The following is a 19,604-nucleotide window of genomic DNA, read 5'->3' on the forward strand; positions in this document are numbered from 1 at the left end:
GGGCTAAAGTACTGGTATCCATGGAGAGGCGTTTGCTGTTGTGCAAGGAACTGTAGATGCGGGGGTATATACGCACCCGCCACGGGCGATGTGGAACCCTGGGGGATGGGAGGGGGCGGCGGTGTAGACGTCTTCGGGTCATTTTGCGTAGATGACCCGGGGGCCGTAGTAGCGTCCATTATGTGCAATTTGTCGGGCTGATCACTCGCCGAATTTGGAGATGCCTCTTCCTTTGTTCGCTTAACACCACTTTTCTTCTTAGTCATGGTCCGTAAATAATACCCATTTACAATAACTGAGCGTAACAGCCTAATATAGTTCTGATATGGATATAATGATCAGCAATTACATGGACCGATCGTATAGAGATTGTTGCACACCTGTACTGTACCGTAATCCAATCAAGCAAACAATGACACAAATAACATTTGACAAGTGTTCACGAAATAATGGCGTGCTGTTCAAACTTATATCGCGAAAACAGAAGATATTCTTTCAAATTTAGGTGAAAAATCCAAATTTAAAGTCAAAATTTTGAATTAAAAGTCTTAAAAAAGCTCAGTCCTTCAAGATAATCAACTATTGCATTCATAAGTCCAAAATTAGCGGGAAACAACACACGAAAACACTTGTAAATCCATCTTTTTTCAGGAGCATTAGAATATACGTCCGCTGTGTACTTGACCAAAATATGTAAACTATAAACAATATAGCTGACGCCATGAATATATGTTTTGTAACTGACCTCATTTGCCATGTTTATGGTATGAGTGAATAAACGGTGTTTGACTTGTTTTGACATGACCCAGTCTTTGGCGTTTACCCAGTGCCATTAAACCGGGTTTATGTTTAAAAAATTTGCTACTGAGCTTGTTTCTGTATCTGTTCGCATAAATATTGAACAAAAGGTAAACAGTTTGGATACTCAACAACAACACTTTTCACTCTTATTTGTTTCTTAATTATTTCCAATCGGTTAAATTAACTAAAAAATTAGCTTTGCGCATTGTTTATATGTATAAGTGAGACAATGAGGTAATCTACTCGAAAAAAGTCAACCCTAATCCACCCTTAGCCAGTAAACAAATACATAGGAAATTGTCCCTACTGTGACACAAGCGCAATAACCAGGAGATGCACAGCAGGGGATTATCATGCCAAACATTCCCTTAACTGGGCCTTTATCGAAAACCCATCTGTTCCGCTCCAATTAAGCAATGTTTACTCTCCATACCGCTTATTCTACCCTAAATGTCGCCCCTGTGTACCCTCCGTTGATACACATCCTCAATTTTAAATCCGCGCCAAGGCTTCAAACCAGTTGTCTGCCTACCGTTGTTAATCAATCTCCTGTGTTCTCCACTGAAACGCTGAATAGATCTCTGCATACGCATGGAATTCAGTTATATATATATAAAGTATTTATGCCCTGTGCTGTTTGTAGAGTTTTGTGCTGTTGTATGTTTCTTGTTTGTGAATTTGTGTTCTATGTCTTTGGCGTTTGCCCATTGCCACTAAACCGGGTTTATGTTTAAACGTTTTGCTACTGAGCATGTTTCTGTAGCTTTTTTGCATATGTATTGCATCAATTAAATTATCTTAAATGTTTTTTAAAGAATATTTCTTTAGCGTGTTTCTTCATATCATTTGCACAATTCTCCGTATTTGTTTTTATTTGTTCCAGTCAGGTGACCTTGCAGGAGTTTATTGCAATACGTTTTTGTCTGTCGCGTTTACGAAACATTCCACGAATTTCTGAAGTAAATCAAGGTTTACCATTAGGTCTAATCGTTACAACTTTCGATGGAATACACACCCTTGATAATTCTATAAATTAAGAATTAAAATTTCGCATGCATATACAACAAACGAGTTTTAATAAAGGACCAATCAGTTGTCAACATAAGATGATTAAATAGTTGATAATCTCAAATCACGAACAGTTCGAGTGTAAGTGTTTTCATGATTAAAACTACTTTTAACGAAAAGGTACGCTCAATAATGATCGCTTATTTCGCAAGGGGTGTTTAAAATTTCGACGTCTAATGGATGTATTGTTTCAAAAATGGCAATTGGGTCTAAGAGCGTAGAGGATGTAACCGTCACCCTAGTTGGTGTAGAGATTATATTTCGCATATTGCGAATTGCTTAAATGTCGCTAAATTTGTGATTCCTTGAATTATGTATATTATCTTTATTTATATCACCAAGGAAATTTTTTATCGTATTTATCACTCATGTGGTTTACTGCTACGCTCAACCTGTCCCAAAATTCAACAGATAAGTGTGGAGGTCTATATACATCGCATATAAAGAATAATTCCGATTGATCGCGAACAGTCATGCATAGCAACTCTGGTAGTAAATTTTCATAATTGCGAATTAATTTTGGACATATCTGTGCACTTGAATATACGGCAATACCACTTGAATGAGCTGAATCGTCATTTCGATATATACTTTCATAGCCTTCAATAGACACGTCATCGTCGCCTTTCGCGTTTGTTTTGTCTTAGATAGATTGTATTTGATGCGCTATTGAGAAGCATCCATTCGTAATGTTAGATTGACCCGGGCTACTTCCAATATCACTACACAATTAAATCAATAACTGTATCACTATTGAATATTGTAAATTGTGTAGAAATTCAAAATGAATACAATTGGTTAACATGCTAAGTATCGCTTTATGAGTTGATATAAGATAGAAAAAAACAACGCCAGATTACATATCATAGCATACAAATACTTATATTAGAATATCCTTGCGTTAAGAACATGGAATGAAAGTATAGCGCATACGAAAAAGGCTAGTAGAATAATGCTCAAAAGTGTTGAACATTTACGAATTTTTTTTTTATAACAAGCCCTCTGTAGTGAAATCCTATGGCCATCCGCCAAGCCATTATATCATTACCCATTAGTATCTATGGAAATGCATTTAAAATTAATAATAATAAGTACATGGTGGCAAGAAATAAAGAAAACATAAGAAACAGTTTAAACACTTGAAATAAACAACGGTTTTGGTGATCAAATATGAATAAAAAAATCAATAAAGCCCAAAGAAGGCCGTCGTGCAATTGTTTATATAAAGGAAAAACAATGTCTTGCTCAACGATTAACTTCGCACACAAAGAATACAGGGTTTACATAAACCAATAATGATTAAGTGACGTTGCACCTGACTAATCTCACCTTATAAATAGTACTGGACTAAACTGCCATAATTAAGATTATAATATAAAAATTTAATATTTTGACAAACTATTTCAAGATAAATATCTTAATTTAAATAAGTAATCCTATTCAGTTTATTCATTCTACTCAAGTGCAATTCACCAATTAGTTTAAATGAAATATCCTAGTATTATAAACATGAATATGTGTTTATATATCATTTTACTTATGATACATAATTAACGTGAAAGCACCAGTTTCAACCAGTAATATAGCTAGCTGTTTCTACAATTTGCTGTAGAAAAACATGCAACTCGAGAAAGTACTGAATGTACAATTATTTTTATGATTGTTGAGAAGTGTATACATTAAAATTGGAACTATAAACATCTGAAACGTATATACATATATGTTTAAGCAGTTGGACTTATCGTGAGTAAATCTTTGTAGTGATTGTACTGATTGATATACAGTCAAATTTTGTGAGTTTTGTGAATTTTGTTTATATACTTTATCAGGAACTTATGAAAGCAAATAATTAAAGGCTCAAAGAAAATCATACATATACATGTACATTATATATTATGTCATGTATATTATTTATAAACTAAGTTTGTATTATAATGAAATCCTTCGGAATTAAAATCTAGAGATCAGTTCTCATACACTGGTAGAGATTTCCCGTCCTTGAGGCACTGAATATCAACCATCTCCGTTATGACCTCAGTCTTTTGCTGGGCTGCCCTCTGGCACTTGACCTTGCAGGTTTTGCCCAACACTTTCTGTCGTACAAGTTGCCTTGCTTCAAAGGCAAGCTTTTGACTTAGAGGTTTAAGGTTTTCAGTCACAAAAAAACATGGCCCATACCTTTTCTTGCCGAGTATAGTTTATCTCTTGCTTTTGAGGACGAGAACTTTATAATAACTTTCCTGTTTACCATATCTCTTGATCGCCCATTTCTGTGAATCCTGTCAATATCATTGCTGGTCAAGGCTACATCAGCCTTGTTTGTCCGCTCAATTACTTTGTTTTCCAAATTCTCACCAGGGGCGTCACCTGGTATATTGGACACGTCCAGACACATTCTCCTGCCATATTGGTTAAGACAGTCTATCTCTCTCTTATGTACAAGAAGGCTGTTTTCAAGCTGTGTTTTGTCTTATTTAAGAGTCTTTACATCTCCCATGAGATTATCAATCTCCTTGTGAACTTGTGCATGTACTTCAGACTTTATATATTTTATTTCTGTATATTTCATTAGCTCAACAATGGGACAAACATAGGGACTAATTAGTTGGCTATTTCACCGGGGTAGCTGTCGGAGAAAGACATATAGGATTCGTTGGTGTTTTCGGGGTGGGTGGAGTGTGCTGAGTGTTAGGGAAAAGTTCTTTCTCAGCCTGGAATTAATCAGACGCTTCACTATCACTTATAATTGGTTCAGGAATACCGAAACAGTACTTTTTAATTAAATGTTTTTGAGCTGGAGAACATTTATTTCGTTTACGACCCTTCTTTTTTATGGGATTTGTGCAAAACACAAAGCTAATCAGGTTTCAGTTCATATTTTACGCGTTGAGGCGACACACATGTTTATAAGTTCACGCAAATGGTATTACTAGTTTCCATAGAATCATTCATTAGAAAAAAGGTCTTATCTTTAAAGACCATCTAATGCTGTCCGTTGTTATACATTGTTTTTCGAACAATATATCTCCTTTTTTCACGATGAACATCAGCCCAATTTAAGTCTTATTCATAGTGAAGTGCTGTAATTGCTGGAAATTGTTTTTTTATACTTTAGTAGTGGGGTCTATATGGGAATCACTTTGTCCCGTCTATTCGTCGATCGGTCAATCTTGCAGTCGCGGGACAATTGGACAGATTCATGAAGAACATAACTTTATAAAGTTTGAAAGGTACATTCATGAAATTTGGTTTGCTGGTAGAGGGCAATAAGGAGGTCATGAATGTCATTTATATTTATCTGACAAAGAAGTTGTTGGTTTCCATGTAAAAGAAAGTATTGAAAATGCCAGAAATTTAACTGGATCTTGGTAAATCTTCATTAATACTTATATATTGATAGAGGGCAATATACATGCTATTCTTATCATTTGCAACGAACCTTCAACACTTACGATGTATCTTGGCATAACTAAATTTATTCACTGCAGTGTTAAGGTATGGTTTAAAAGCCGGATAAGACCTTTTCCAGACCAACGAAAAACTCATTGCCGGTCAGGAAATCGCTCGGAAATCTTCGGATTGTTTTACATAATTACAAAAGGGTATGTCTGTTTTAAAGGTATTTGATTTATTTATTATTTTAATTTGCAAATATAATCAAATTGAACTTATTTTGTCAGGTTATAAAAGGTTATAAAAATAACAAGAACAAACAACAATTAACAGCTTATTTAGCTTCTTACGGAACATCATAAGCTCATATTGGTTCTTCAGGAAAAGTTTAAGTTTCAAATAACGATAGTTACATATTGTTTTTGATAATGTTTGGATAGACACCCTGTAAATAAAATACTCACTAAAAAGAAACCCATACAGTGAAAGGCTTGTCAAAAATTACTTAAAAAAATGAATAAATCAAACAAAAAGCAATTAAACGCTTGACGCAAATTACTTTAAATGATTTCACAGAACAACTACGTTAGCAAAAATAATGTGACTCATTTAAACCATTTAAAACTTGTTTTTGTTAAGCCCATTTAGATATCCGGACCGGTCAGGAGATTTTCGTGTGTCCGGAAATATCCGGTCCGGCCAGTCTTTTGTACCCACCCGATATCACACCAGTTTTCATGAAACATTTATATATAAGATCGGTAGTCCATGTGTCCGTAGTGCGATATAAAACACGTGTCTATGTATGCATTTGAATGTAAGGTCGGTTATCATGTACGTCTGTAGTACGCCCTTATGAAAGTTCGGTTTTCCTTGTACATCCGTTGGCGGCCCCTGTGTAAGGTCAGTAATCCATGTACATCCGTTGTCTGCCCCTCTGTAAGGTCGGTATTCCATGTACATCCGTAGTCTGCCCCACTGTAAGGTTGGTATTCTATGTACATCCGTAGTCTGCCCCTCTGTATGGTCGGTATTCTATGTACATCCGTAGTCTGCCCCTCTGTAAGGTCGGTATTTTATGTACATCCATAGTTTGCCCCTGTGTTAGGTCAGTATTCCATGTACATCCGTACCCCGCACCTGTGTAAGGGCGGTATTTTATGTTCATCTGTAGGCCGCACCTGTGTTAGGTCGGTATTCCATGAACATCCGTAGTCCGCACCTGTTTAAGCTCGGTATTCCATGTTAATCTGTAGGCCGCACCAGTGTTACACACCCGCATTTCAAAAGTTTTATTGCTCTTTAAAAATGTAATCGATATTTTTTTCCATTATTCGACAAAGACGGATCAAAACGTTTGACTATTCGAATGTTTTGCCTGATGATGCTTGTCTGCTATTATTTTGCACGTGACTACAGAGTACAGTTGTTAATGTTTAAAAGTGATCGAAAGGCATGGTGATTATTCAATATTGGTCCTAATTAGATCCAAGATAGATGTAGCCGATCGGATTGTGTAGTATTATTTACCAGCATAAATATTTCGTTCATTCAATGAAGACTGACAGTAGGATTGATTAAGTTTGAATACCATCACACTAGCATATCGTGAATAAGTATTTTAAAACTGCCAGGACTTGCAAAAGCCAAACTTTAACTATAAATATGTTTCAATGTTTAGTAATTAAATTATCGGAGAACAAAGTTATAAAAGTATCATAGGTGGCAGTTGAGTTAAAATGTTTAAAGGCATAGTAATAAAAACAACAAAAGAAAACAAATTCATACAAGTCTCTAGGTAGCAGTGATTCACAATTTTTAAAGGCACAGTAATGAAAATATCGGAAAACAAAGTTATAAAAGTTTCATATGTGTCAATGAGGTCACAATGTTTAAAGGCACAGTAATGAAAATATCAGAGAAAAAAGTTATAAAATTTTCATAGGTGGCAATGAGGTCACAATGCTTGAAGACACAGTAGTCAAATATCAGGGAACAAAGCTATAAAAGTACCATTGTTGGCAGTGTGGTCAAAATATTTAAAGGGACAGTAAGAATACAAAAAACAAAGTCACAAAAGTACCATAGCTGACAGTGGGGTCACAATCTTAAATGGTACAGGGAAAAAATGCAAAATATTGGCAATACTATCTCGAGCACTTCTGTGTTTTTAAAGCGGATGTTCTGTCTGATTCTTCGGTGGATCACCCACATTCGCTATTATACGTGTGTACAACTTTTCAAGCCGGGTTTCAACCAATTTGTACTCCAAAGTATTGAGGCCGTCTTTTAAGTAACGTGCTATCGATGTTTTTAAAAGGTCCAATCTGAAATAAAAGTTTTATTAGTATGTATTGATATAGAAAAGTACTATATCAAGAGGGCATATGTAGATGGATTGTATACTTATATAATCAACGTGTGCTAAACACTTCCTAAAAGTGCCAACACACTTGTCTTTATTGAAGGCTTGAAATTGTTAAAAAGATATACATATACTACTCGACAAAACCCAGAATAGAAATGGATTTTTATTATTTAGAAATCTATATTTTCTGAAAAGTTATATTAAAACTTTCTGTATCGATTTAATAGCCAATGACACGGATATTAGCTAAATTGGATAGGTGGATTTGAAGAAAAGGACATACAGCTGTAAATTGCAATTCAACTACAAGGTTTTAACAACTTATACAAATGATTTAAAATTGAATTTTTCGTTGTTATGCGTGCATTTTTATAAATCGAAAGCAGCATAAATACAAATATGAACAATACTTGTCCCTTCAACTGGTTTAACCCTCCAAGTGATTTTTAGTCTGGGGGAATCCCCCAGTCTTTTGGTATATTCACACATGTCCGAGGTGAGTGCACGGTGTGAAATGTCAAAATCGAATGATCATTATGCAGTAAAAGCAGTGCTTTTGTGCGTAGGAATTGTTGGCTTAAATTTTGAAGAAATGTTCAGTAAACAATCATGTGGTATCCAATAGTTTTCATTTGATGTGGTTAACGTCAGGAGTAGAATTCTTTCATGAAAACTTCATCACAATTTGGAAGTGAAAACCTACAAAAGTGCATGAGTCACTGTTTTGGCGAAAGAAAGTGCACGAATTAAATGGAATCAGTAGTTTTTCGTTTACGACTTTCTTATTGAGATGTTATGGAATTTATTTCCTTATCTTGTATATTAAAATAAAGGCACTAAAAAGACAGTATCGAATGTGATTAAGCTGTTAATACGCGATGAATCGCCTATGAATGTTGTTAAAATTGACGTATTTCGGACCGGAAGTCACAATATACAACTCCTTTGTGTCAGCAGCCAAAATGCGTTTGGGTTAACGTTTAAATAGATACGTCAAAATAGAGAAAAACAAATACATTAAGAACTGCATCCAATGAAAGTAAAAAGGCTTCCAGATACAGCGTGTGTATACCACGCGGAAAATTACGTCATAAATGCTAGGTAAGAATGTAACATTTTGCTTCGGATGAAGACTGAAACAAAGATATCTTTCCTTTTTCCACCATTTTCATTGAAACAAAGAGCAGTCCTTGCCACTTATTTGGGGGGCCTTCTGTCGTTTTATCACCTAAACACTTTGACAAAATGATGTTTGACAGTGCTTCATCAGGCGACGGTTGGGAAAACGTTTGTCGAAGTGTTTTAAGAAACTGAAATCGCAATCATACAGCGTCGTAGAGTGTGTTATGTTTCATATAAAATGGTGATGAAATTATCTTTGTGTAATATCTTCGTTCGTAGCAAAATATTGCCTTCCACGCGAATCATTTACGACGTACCTAGTACATGCAATTTAGCCCGTGGTATCACGGACCTATCATGAAACCAATCGTACACTGAGAAAAGGGGAAAACAAACTGACTAAAAACATCATGAAATGCAATATGCAAGAGCATACTGTAGTTAGGTTTGACATCCTTGACGATCAGCGTTTCAACATATATTGATATTCGTTCAGTATTTCTTGTTTTGTGGTAAAAGTACTTATTGGCTGATAGCAGCTAATTGGCTGCAAGTTTCTGCAAATATTCCTGACCCCAGGACATTCAATAATTTTGTATTACAAAGGTAGAAGAATTAAATAAGGATTGTTAAAGAATGCAGAAACAGCCAACGAGGTGTTTCATAAATGAAAAAGGCAATCTGCTAATAAAATGCATTGCCATTTCTTTATTTCATTGTTTACACAAACAGCAGCGGTTAAGTTTTTTTGTTGTTGTTTTTTTTTCGTTTTTATACCAAAAGCATATATATAAACAAAGGGTACTATAAAAACAGACATAACTGTACAGTTATTCGGATTGTGTAATTCGGATAGAAAATATAATCTCTTTTTACTTTGCTTCAATTGTTCAGTACATTTTTTATGAATTAGGTATGTTAACTGGTTGGTGAGCCGTACCCGATGTAGTCCATATAAACAGCCGCGTAAGAGTCTCTGGCGATTTGTGTTTTGTTTTGTTATGGTGGCTTTATCTGGTTATCGGTTATTGTCTTTTTTCTTTTCATCTTTGAATGGCAATGGTAGGTGTTATTTTGTGCAATTTGGGCTAGAAAAATTGTCAAAAGAATGATATAGATTTTGTTGTTAGTGTTTAAAAAAATGAAAATGTAATAAAATCCACAATTTCTCCCACTTGGCATGGTCGCTTGAGAATGACTGCGCATGTAGATAACCGATTTGCATGTTTATTTCTAGCAATTGGTTTCCCCCAAATACATGCATTGCCTGAATTGAATCAATTTCTGTGCAACAAACTCCAGGAATAGTATTTAATTTAATCGCATTATTGACAAAAGTTTTAAATGCAATATCGATGTCCATTCCTGAATACGAAATTGACCTTGATTTTTATGAGTATTTCGTTTGTTAAAGGAACACATTCCTGCTTAGTTTTATTGGTTCCTGCATTTTATATTTCAAATAGGAAATCGGCAGAATTTTGTTTCAGATCGGCCTTCCTGCGATATTTTCCTTTGCTATAAAATTGTATAATGTTCATCAAAACACATTATAATCATCTCTATTTTACTACGAATTTGAGCTCATATCTGGAAAACATTCCATTAAGAATGACACAACATTTTTTGGGAATCGGGTTTTAGCTAAAGAGTAAATATATGGAAGGGTGCTGCACCCTGTCTGTTTTCAGTGGCACCCTTCTGCCCTCTGCCATCGTGAAGACCAGCATGGGTACTTTTGCCTTTATATAATTAAATGCTCAATACTATCAAATATTCTGTTCGTTTTGTCAATAACTTATCAACTAAATATTATAAATACACACACACACACATTCTATATCTTGCAGTTGAAATCTTATATCACTCGAAAAAAACACAAAATCTATCATTTTCTGCCAAATTCATCATTTTCATGTTTCGTACAGCCCAGTTCACCCCCTTTTACCCTTGATCACCCTTTCCCTTTTCTGCAGCACTCTGGCCTTTTTAAATCCTGGCTATAACCATGGGGTATTACATAGCAAATGGCGGATAGTGCTTCTCATTTTATTTCAATTATGCTTAATTGATTACCCGATTTGGCATGACGTCACAGATTTTGATAAGTAGATGAGTAGTCAGAAGTTTTTCCAAACAGAGAGTCAACCGCTATACCAGGCCAAATCAGGTTGAAATAAAAAACGTGTCAAATTTTTATTTTATTTTAATTAATTATTTCAGTTTTGTTCTAGACTTCGCAGATGGATAGCCATCCAATGAGAATCACCTCCCGAGTTGGACATGGGCTACACACAAATATCAACGCCAAAACACGCTTGCTGGGGAGAAAAACCCTAGAATCAATATTTGCTAGTCTACTCCAGAATTCAGCTTCAACGTGCTTCTTCTGATCTGCATTCAAGTTATGCTAAAATAGCTAATATACATGTTTTTACTTTTTATGCGTTCATAAAGCTAGCCTCATCAAGAATGTGTTGTTCTTTTTAAGAAATTCATTGCTTCTTTTATTCACAGAATCTGTATTAAATTATATGTGAACATGACAAAAAAGTTTGGAGAAAATGAACCCTTTTTCGCAAGTGAAAATATCCTTTAGAAGGCAGTAAATTGCATAAAAAAACCTGTATTGTCAAGTCAATTATCAGAAATAAAAATAAAATAATGAACATACATGATTTTTACACTAAAAAGTAAAGATAACAGCATAAGTATTCATAACAAATATGTTAATATTAAAAGTAGTAACAACACATACACAATATCAGTTGAACATAAGCCATTTTCCTTTCTGACCTAGCACCCTGTCCTATTCAAACTCTGACCTGATCACTTTGCATACAAGCTTACATGAAACCGTCTGACAAAAGACAAAAACGAAATTTGCTTCTATAAGTGATTAGTCGCTGCATAAACAGTACCGTACAAATTGTATCGACTGATGTAATACTCAAAATGGGCAATGCTTTAGGATTGATCTATTTTCAAATTGTTATTGCCACAAAATGACTTGAATAAAAAGTTTAAAACACTTAAATGTTCTTTATTAACTACACATTGAAAAGTGGCCATATAGCACATTCAAGTATCTGTGCTTATTGCTACTTAAAATCGAAACCCTTGTTTTTGTGCATGAGTTTCCTTATCATTTCTTTTAAAATCAAATATACATTTGTTATAAAAGAATTATAAAATGGATCAATAAAGCCCTAAATAATCAACTGTGTGCGTTGTAATATCGTTTTATGATTCAGTCCTGTAACATTGTTTGAGATCCTATAACATTGATCAAGCTACAAGACCTCAAGTCCTGTAACAATTGAAAGTTTCGCAATGACTCAATGTAGATTAAGCCTTTGAATGAATATTCATGACAATGGAAGGCGGTTTAGTTTTCAACACAGTTGGCAGCTGCCATATTATTTTGCGGTATGCTTTCATGAACGTTTGAATGCAATTGTCAGCTGAAGAGACTCTTCAGTTCACATTAATGTTGAGAAAACAATTAAAGTGCTTAATTGTTACTGAACATAAAATATGTTACAAAAATGGAAAAGAAATTGCCGGTGCTTTTAGCTTTTTGCAATGTTCAAAGACCATTGATCAAAGATAAAATATTTTAGTACTTGGTCTTTTTACCAACTACTTTGAAACCTTTATGTAACTTTGCCATGGTAGTGTCATAACTTGTTTATCATACTGAATACATATGCATACACCAATTTCATTGTGTTTAAAAACTGCCGTTTATTAAAATGCTGATGAAAAGGACTTTGTTACTTTGTAAGTTTAGACTGACTGCAGTGTACAAAGTATGGCTTCTAGTCAATTGCTATAAAATTTATGATTGAGTAGCCTGCTCCTCTTTTAACTTTGAAACCATGAGCGCGCTTCAGCTTTATGTTTAACCTTGGGACCAAACTGCTTTGTTTAAAAATTGTCATTGGGGCAAGCATGGACTGCATTTCACTATTTCTGGCGAGTCTATTACTATTGAATGCATTTATCTCGTCCGATTGATAAAAGTTAACATTTTATGGATTTCAAAATTAAAGTTTTTTTGCATTTTTTTAAATCGAGTCGTCTCCATTCCTATGAGTACACAAAATGTGAAAATTTGACTGCGAGAACTTAAAATGAGTGCGAAGCTGTGTAGAACATCTTCATTTGATGCTTAAAATGCCATTTGAGTCCTGGTTCAATTGGAAAACTGGGAAAACTGACACAGACTATCAGATTGAGCTAATTTTTGGTGTATTTATGACTGTTTGGAGGACTACTTGAAAGAGTTTTGATTAAACAAACAAAAACGGGTTTACTTGACGGTTCTCCTAAGACAAAAACACTGAGAGTGGGGAAGGAGTGGGGAAATAGTAAAGTGGGTGTCGAGAGTAATGAAGAGGTTTATTTAATGATCTAATGGTATCCATAGTACTTCATTTTATGTTGTTAGCATTCACAGCCGACAAGGTTTAGAAGTATGGCAAAGCAAGGTGCTCACATGCACTTGGTTTTTGAGTGTAACGGAATATACCTCTTAATCTTAAATCTTAATCTTAAAGGAACTTAGACACCAGATGATGCAATTGCAAGAAAAAAATGTTGAAAACTCACATACATTTGACATCGTTGTGCACCACGCATTTAATCTTATTTTCTGATGCATCATATCGCGTACGACAAATGTATCTTTCTCAGTTTTTGCGCAGTTTTCCAATTCGAAATTGCCGAGGGTTTTCTACCACATTTATCCCAGTTAGTTTAAAAAGGCGTTGGATATTAATCAGTATTCACAAAAAAGATATCATTTAAACTGGAAAACCATATGCGCTATTTTAAACAATGAAACACAGATGGGACCGCAACATAATTGTTGTGTTCATTATTTTAACCATGATTGATACTCGGCCTCCTACTTGCTCACATTGACAATTATAGGCTTGTTTTGTGGAAATACTGTGTTTGCCGATATTTAGACCATCTTGTGTTTAGCCCCTTTAAATATGAAGAGGCACTTCAGAAGCAATATTGCAGTGCATTAAGGTGTAAATAAGTGATAAATCGCCTGTAAATTGAAATCGCCTGTCATTGAATTGACATGTTTCGTAATGCATGTATTCAGTGTCAACTCCTTGGTGTCTACATATTTGCGATTGTTATCCACAAACCAGAGCATTGAATGTGCTAAGGGACTTGATAAATAATATAGTGGTTGTCGAGACTGATGTGATGACGTAAAGCTTTGGAGAGGGTGTGAAATGCAAATTACAAATTTAAACAGTTCTTACAAATAAGTCATGTTCAGTTTTGATGTAATTTCAATTAATGTTAACCTCATCTCGCAATCACCTCTTCAATTCTTTGCATCGTCAAAAAGATGTTAAATCAAACATTCACACCTACTTAATAATTTCCGAAGTCTTTAAGCACTTTCAGTGCTTTCATTGAAACAGTTTCCACTGACTATGCAATGGCGGTGAACCACTATTTACTGATAACGAAAGTTTGCATTTGTTTTATGTTGTATGCGGGACTTTGCTCTGTATGAGTCCAAACAGAATATACATGAAATGCCACTGGGCTTGTCATTGGATTCATTTGCTTCATTGACAAAGTAAGTATATGGTTGCTAACCTTACTGGCGAAACATCTTTTCTGTCGTGTTTTATCATTTTATACCGTCCAATAGTGATTGAGGGCCGTTCAACACTTAACTTCGCGGCAAAAAGTCTGGAATATACAACATCTCAAAACAATAACACCAATTAACAATATATTTCTATATACATGTATATAATTGCGTTTTAATGACTTAACAGACTGCAAAAGTCAGACTGTAATTACAATGTAATGTTTTTTTACTTACCCCTTTAATTCTTGACATCATGCCAGAAAATGTTCACAACTAATAACGTAAATGCACTTAAAATTGAATTTAATTGAGATGTTTTATTACGAATGGCCCGGTGAATACAGCGTTCTTAACCATTTGTTTTTTATCATTCCAATGAACTTTTACGGGAATTAAAATGGCCGTAAAAATCTTGACACTGTTCCGATCAGGCAAAACAATATGCAGAAGCAGACTCTACAATAGTTGTTGAATGAATGTTTACCTAGGCAAATTACAGAAATAAGGGAAATGATCTTTGCTTTGGTTTTTCTTTTTGTCTTTAACACACGAAAGTGAATTATGGTTATCAATATCAGACCATAGCATACTTTCCATCTGTATAGGTGTTGAATAGTTTGTGATTTCTGAAACTTACTGAACATGCTGTCTCTAATTGATCTACCTTTTCGTTCTCTATTATACCGCACAGATATAGAGACAGAACATACCAACAAGTCTCCTTCCCATTCTACATGCATGTGCTTTTATGCCCTCCAAAATAAGTTTTAGACGATTTAAAACTTTAAATGTCAGGATTTATCAACGTACATGTAGTAGTAGGTTGCATTGTTAATTGCCATTGTGGCAAAGTATTTTCAAAATTTAACGACATATTGCACCTACCATTTACTCTACCACGATTTTGGTTCAATATGACAGAGACTGCGAACTTGATACTTTAGGTGTAGGTTCTGCACTAAAGCACTCCATTTCCGTAAATATCTTTGATTCATGCGAGCACGGTTCCACTGTTTTTGCAGTCGTTGACATACTTAATTTATACTTTCATAAACTTTAAATACTATTTAAGCCTGCCTACCTTTTATGCATATCGTCATCCTCAGCGCCCCAGCCCCAGAAAAGGTTTGAATAACCGTTCACTTTGGTGAAATGTTTACCCCGGAAGCTGAGTACCCCACCAACCAGACCCTTGTACAGCATTCTGCAATACACGACATTTTTAAAAAATGTTATGCATAGACGCTGAGTACCCCACCCACCAGCAATCTGAAACACAATTAGACAAGAAAAACACGGCCTCGACCATGTTAAATGTCAATCATTTGGCCTTCCTCAGCCAACTGTAATATAGACGCTTCATTGCATAATCGCATATTCTTCCTCTGAAAAGGGCCCTCTATTCATTGCTGGCTGATAACCTCGACGATGCCGATAAGGAGTATTAATATATATAACAAGCCGTCAGAAAAAAAGAGTTGTTGTTTTTTCGTCGTATTCAATTCATCATAAATATGCTGTTCTCAAAAAAATAGTTTTGTTCCGAACAAGACATTTTATAAGTGTGTATGTTAACAGATACAGAACTGCTCTCTTAAATCAGTGTTGAAACGTACTGCACATACGCAGATTGCCTACGCAGGCAAAGAGCTATGTCAATATTGACCAACCTTCTGGTTGATATCTGCAGTAAATCATTTTCTTCGCGTCTATCTGCTATGCCATAAATTAAATTATCGCTTGTATCGTGTTTTGACATGACTCTTTTACGCAGCTTAATATGAGTGATTGAAATTATTTTAAGTTGACTTCTATCCACTTCCATATTATTTTTTGGATGAGAATCATGCATATAAGCCATTAGAAAAAGTATCTGAGCAAGCAGATATTAGTTGAGAGGTCTAAGTTCCCAATGGTAATTTTAGGTACATTTTTGGAATGCTTTAAATCAATTTAAACAAGGATTACAATTATTGAGACCAATTCGCTATAATTATGCTTTTTCAGATAGAACAAACACAATCATTATGTTACGAACAAAGCCTTGCGCACCTGGCTGTAATTTAGTAGGACATTTTTCCAGGGCAAACCCTTCTGAAATACTCGTGCGTGCGTGCGTGCGTGCGTGCGTGCGTGCGTGCGTGCGTGCGTGCGCGGGTGGGTGCGTGCGTGCCTGTGTGTATGCGCGCCCGTCCGTGTATATAGGGCCGAATCATGGTGGCGTCTGCAGAGCCGTTGACTCTGTTAGCCTCAATACACTGATAACCACTACAAACAGGTGCAATCATCATTCCTATACTACTCACGTATAATTAAACTTATCCAGGGCCGGGGACATATGACGAGGGTTATCAGAGCACGTGTACATATTCCTGTCGTCTTCCGGTATGAGATCGACGTCGTGGAAGATGAAACAGTCAAACTCATCATGCTTCTGCGCTTCCGTAAACCCGATGTTCATAAGCCGACCTTTGTTGAAGGTTTTGTTGCCGTACTGAAACATAATTTTGGTTACAAATGATATGTGTTCCACGCCAATCAAAAATACATGTTTTGGATGAAATAATAATACTTATAATACAGTTACTCAAAAGAAATAGACAACACAATACATATGTGAAATATGCCAATATGACCAGTGATTAAATTAAAGTAATAAAATGGCTTATATATACATCTATGGCGGAACAGATTTATAAATAGTTTTATTAATATCACGATTTTTAAAATCACTATCTTTTTTATTTAATATTATTCTACATATATCAATTATAAAATCTTTCTATGCGGTATATCTATGAACTTACGCTTGTACATACACATTCGATTAAGAACACATGGCCCATGATCAAATTTATATAATAATATGGTTCGAAAGTAAAGTTATCTTTAGCGAACAAATACATTATGAACAAATAGACAACATATCATATCATACGACAACAACTTTATCTTCATTCTATACCAATCTGTTAATAGTACATTGTTTATCACTATAGTCACACACACACACACACGCACACACGCACACGCACACGCACACGCACGCACAAATATGTAACATCCCAATTGTCACTTATTAGTGAATAAACATGTTTATTGCACTGGTTATTTAATTTAACCAATCAACATGAAGGCAATATAGGTCTCCCTTTAATTGGCCTTGGTTTTGGTCTTTCTTATTTCAAAAGCACTAAAGATAAATACATAATATTTCTTCACAACATTTGCATTATTTTGATTTTAACAAATGAACAGTTTTGAACATACTTTCTCTATAATACCTCTTGATATATTTACCTCGTAAATCATTACGATTTGTGTAGTTTCCGTTTAAAATATCAACAAATGGTTGAATTCCCCTAACGAAATACAATACATATACATACGTAATTACCTGTTCTACCACAACACTCGGAAGGACACTTTTTGTCGTTTCAATACCGGGACTAGATTATAAACTAAAATGTCCAAATGTTTCTGCCTATCACGAAAAGGTATGATGATTGCTATCCATTGTCTAGCAACGCAGCTCTTCGGACTCCAAACGCCACCTGGCGACACATCCTGGTGTTCCAAAGGAGGTGCAGATTGAAGTGCCGCATCAATGTCAATGTTCAGTCTTCCTACTAGAAATGGAAAAAACAAAACATATTCATCAATAAATAGTTTAACCCTATTAAAGCTATTCTGACGGTCCTGATATCAGGACATGGTAGGGCATCGCACAACGAAATACATCTTGTAAGAAACAGGCCTGACGTCGAGAATTACATAGTAGGCTCTAAATGGTAAAAACAAGGGTTTTTACTCGTATATTCTCCCACTCCAATAACAAGGTGCCGTGTAAATTTTAATTTATTAGGATAGAAGATCACGTGATTGTTATCTACAGTCAGTTGGTCACGTGACCGCGAAAACGGACTTATTTTCAATTCTGAAATATCGGAAGAAAAGCACAAATAATGTTTTAGTATCAAATCAATAGTCCGCCAACAACCGACCTCAACAATCACTCGCTCATAAAGATCCATCACTCTGCATAACATTGACACTGGTAAAACAATCCACTAGAAAATATTATGCGATCTGATCTGATGCGAAAATCTTACCACACCCGCAAAGTCTGGAAACTGTGCAGCATTCAACGATAGAAATTCCATATCTGTGGTGAATGACAAAATCTCACTAACAATAGCAATAAATAACTTTCTTTGCCGGTGCAGTTCTCAACATCCAACACTATCAACATGAATGAAATCTATTAAACATGTGGCGATTGTTTGTACATTCGTGATCTTGAATCATTACTGATTCATGTTTATGCACTTTTAAAAGCTTTATTTTGTTTTTTTAATTGATATTGACGTATTAAAATGCAATGACTTTGACGGCAAGCGTATTGAAAAATGTTAAACTATTTCGAGAACGATTTATACATGGATATCGTGTGTGATGACGTTATCAGAGAAAACAGCTGTCCCCCTTATTTTTAAAGAAACTGAATAATTTTAAGGTTATTTATAGTGTTTAAATAAACAAAATTAAAGGACAAATAGAATACTAGCTTAGTGTCGTGGATGGAGAAAGTTTATCTGGATCGGCTGCGGAATTTATCGGGAGAGCCTTCGGCTCCACGGCACTAACCTAGTATTATCTATATATTTGTTTTTGTGACATGGTCTTTACATAGCTTCTTTAAACGGAAGATAATATTTGGTGTTTTATGGGATAATAAATGCAAACGTAAAATAAGATGTCATCAGAAGATACAAAATTCAAATTACTGTATTTATAGCAATGCCATAAAAATTAATATATGTAGCAAGATATACACTAAAAATCGTGCTGTTCTTGTCTACGAGACTATACGTGTTCAAAACGTCAAATCAAAATTTAAGTTAAGTTAAATAAATAACTCCAGTATGAATAAGTTAATGAAATAGGGCTATATAAAGACATCCAGTGGTACATACTGACAATTTTATAACTAAACATTCAAAGTAAACAAACATATGCCTTATATTATATTTTCATTGTGTATATTCATACCAAACATGATATGCAATGTGAACTTTGTATTTATTAACTCATCTTACCAAGTGAATCTGGAACAGCCTGACAATATTCCAAGGATAGATTTCCTCTTAATTTAAATCTTGTAGAATATAAACCGGTATCCGACCCATAAACATCATGGAGTTTCGTTCTAAGAAAGAC

At 34.9% G+C, this 19,604-nt stretch overlaps 1 protein-coding gene across 1 annotated transcript; it reads right to left on the minus strand.

Annotated features, from left to right (window-relative positions):
- Positions 1-7,139: 7,139 nt before the first annotated feature.
- On the minus strand, positions 7,140-18,547 carry LOC128237571 (beta-1,4-N-acetylgalactosaminyltransferase bre-4-like). Its single transcript, XM_052953163.1, has 6 exons — positions 18,502-18,547; positions 17,829-18,013; positions 16,691-16,878; positions 15,466-15,588; positions 14,387-14,482; positions 7,140-7,589 (listed from the first exon to the last, which is right to left on the minus strand). Exons 1-6 carry the CDS (start codon positions 18,545-18,547, stop codon positions 7,433-7,435), a joined length of 795 nt encoding a protein of 264 aa, XP_052809123.1. The 3' UTR covers positions 7,140-7,432.
- Positions 18,548-19,604: the final 1,057 nt, after the last annotated feature.

Source organism: Mya arenaria, chromosome 6 (genome assembly GCF_026914265.1).
Source record: "Mya arenaria isolate MELC-2E11 chromosome 6, ASM2691426v1".
NCBI lineage: Eukaryota > Metazoa > Mollusca > Bivalvia > Myida > Myidae > Mya > Mya arenaria.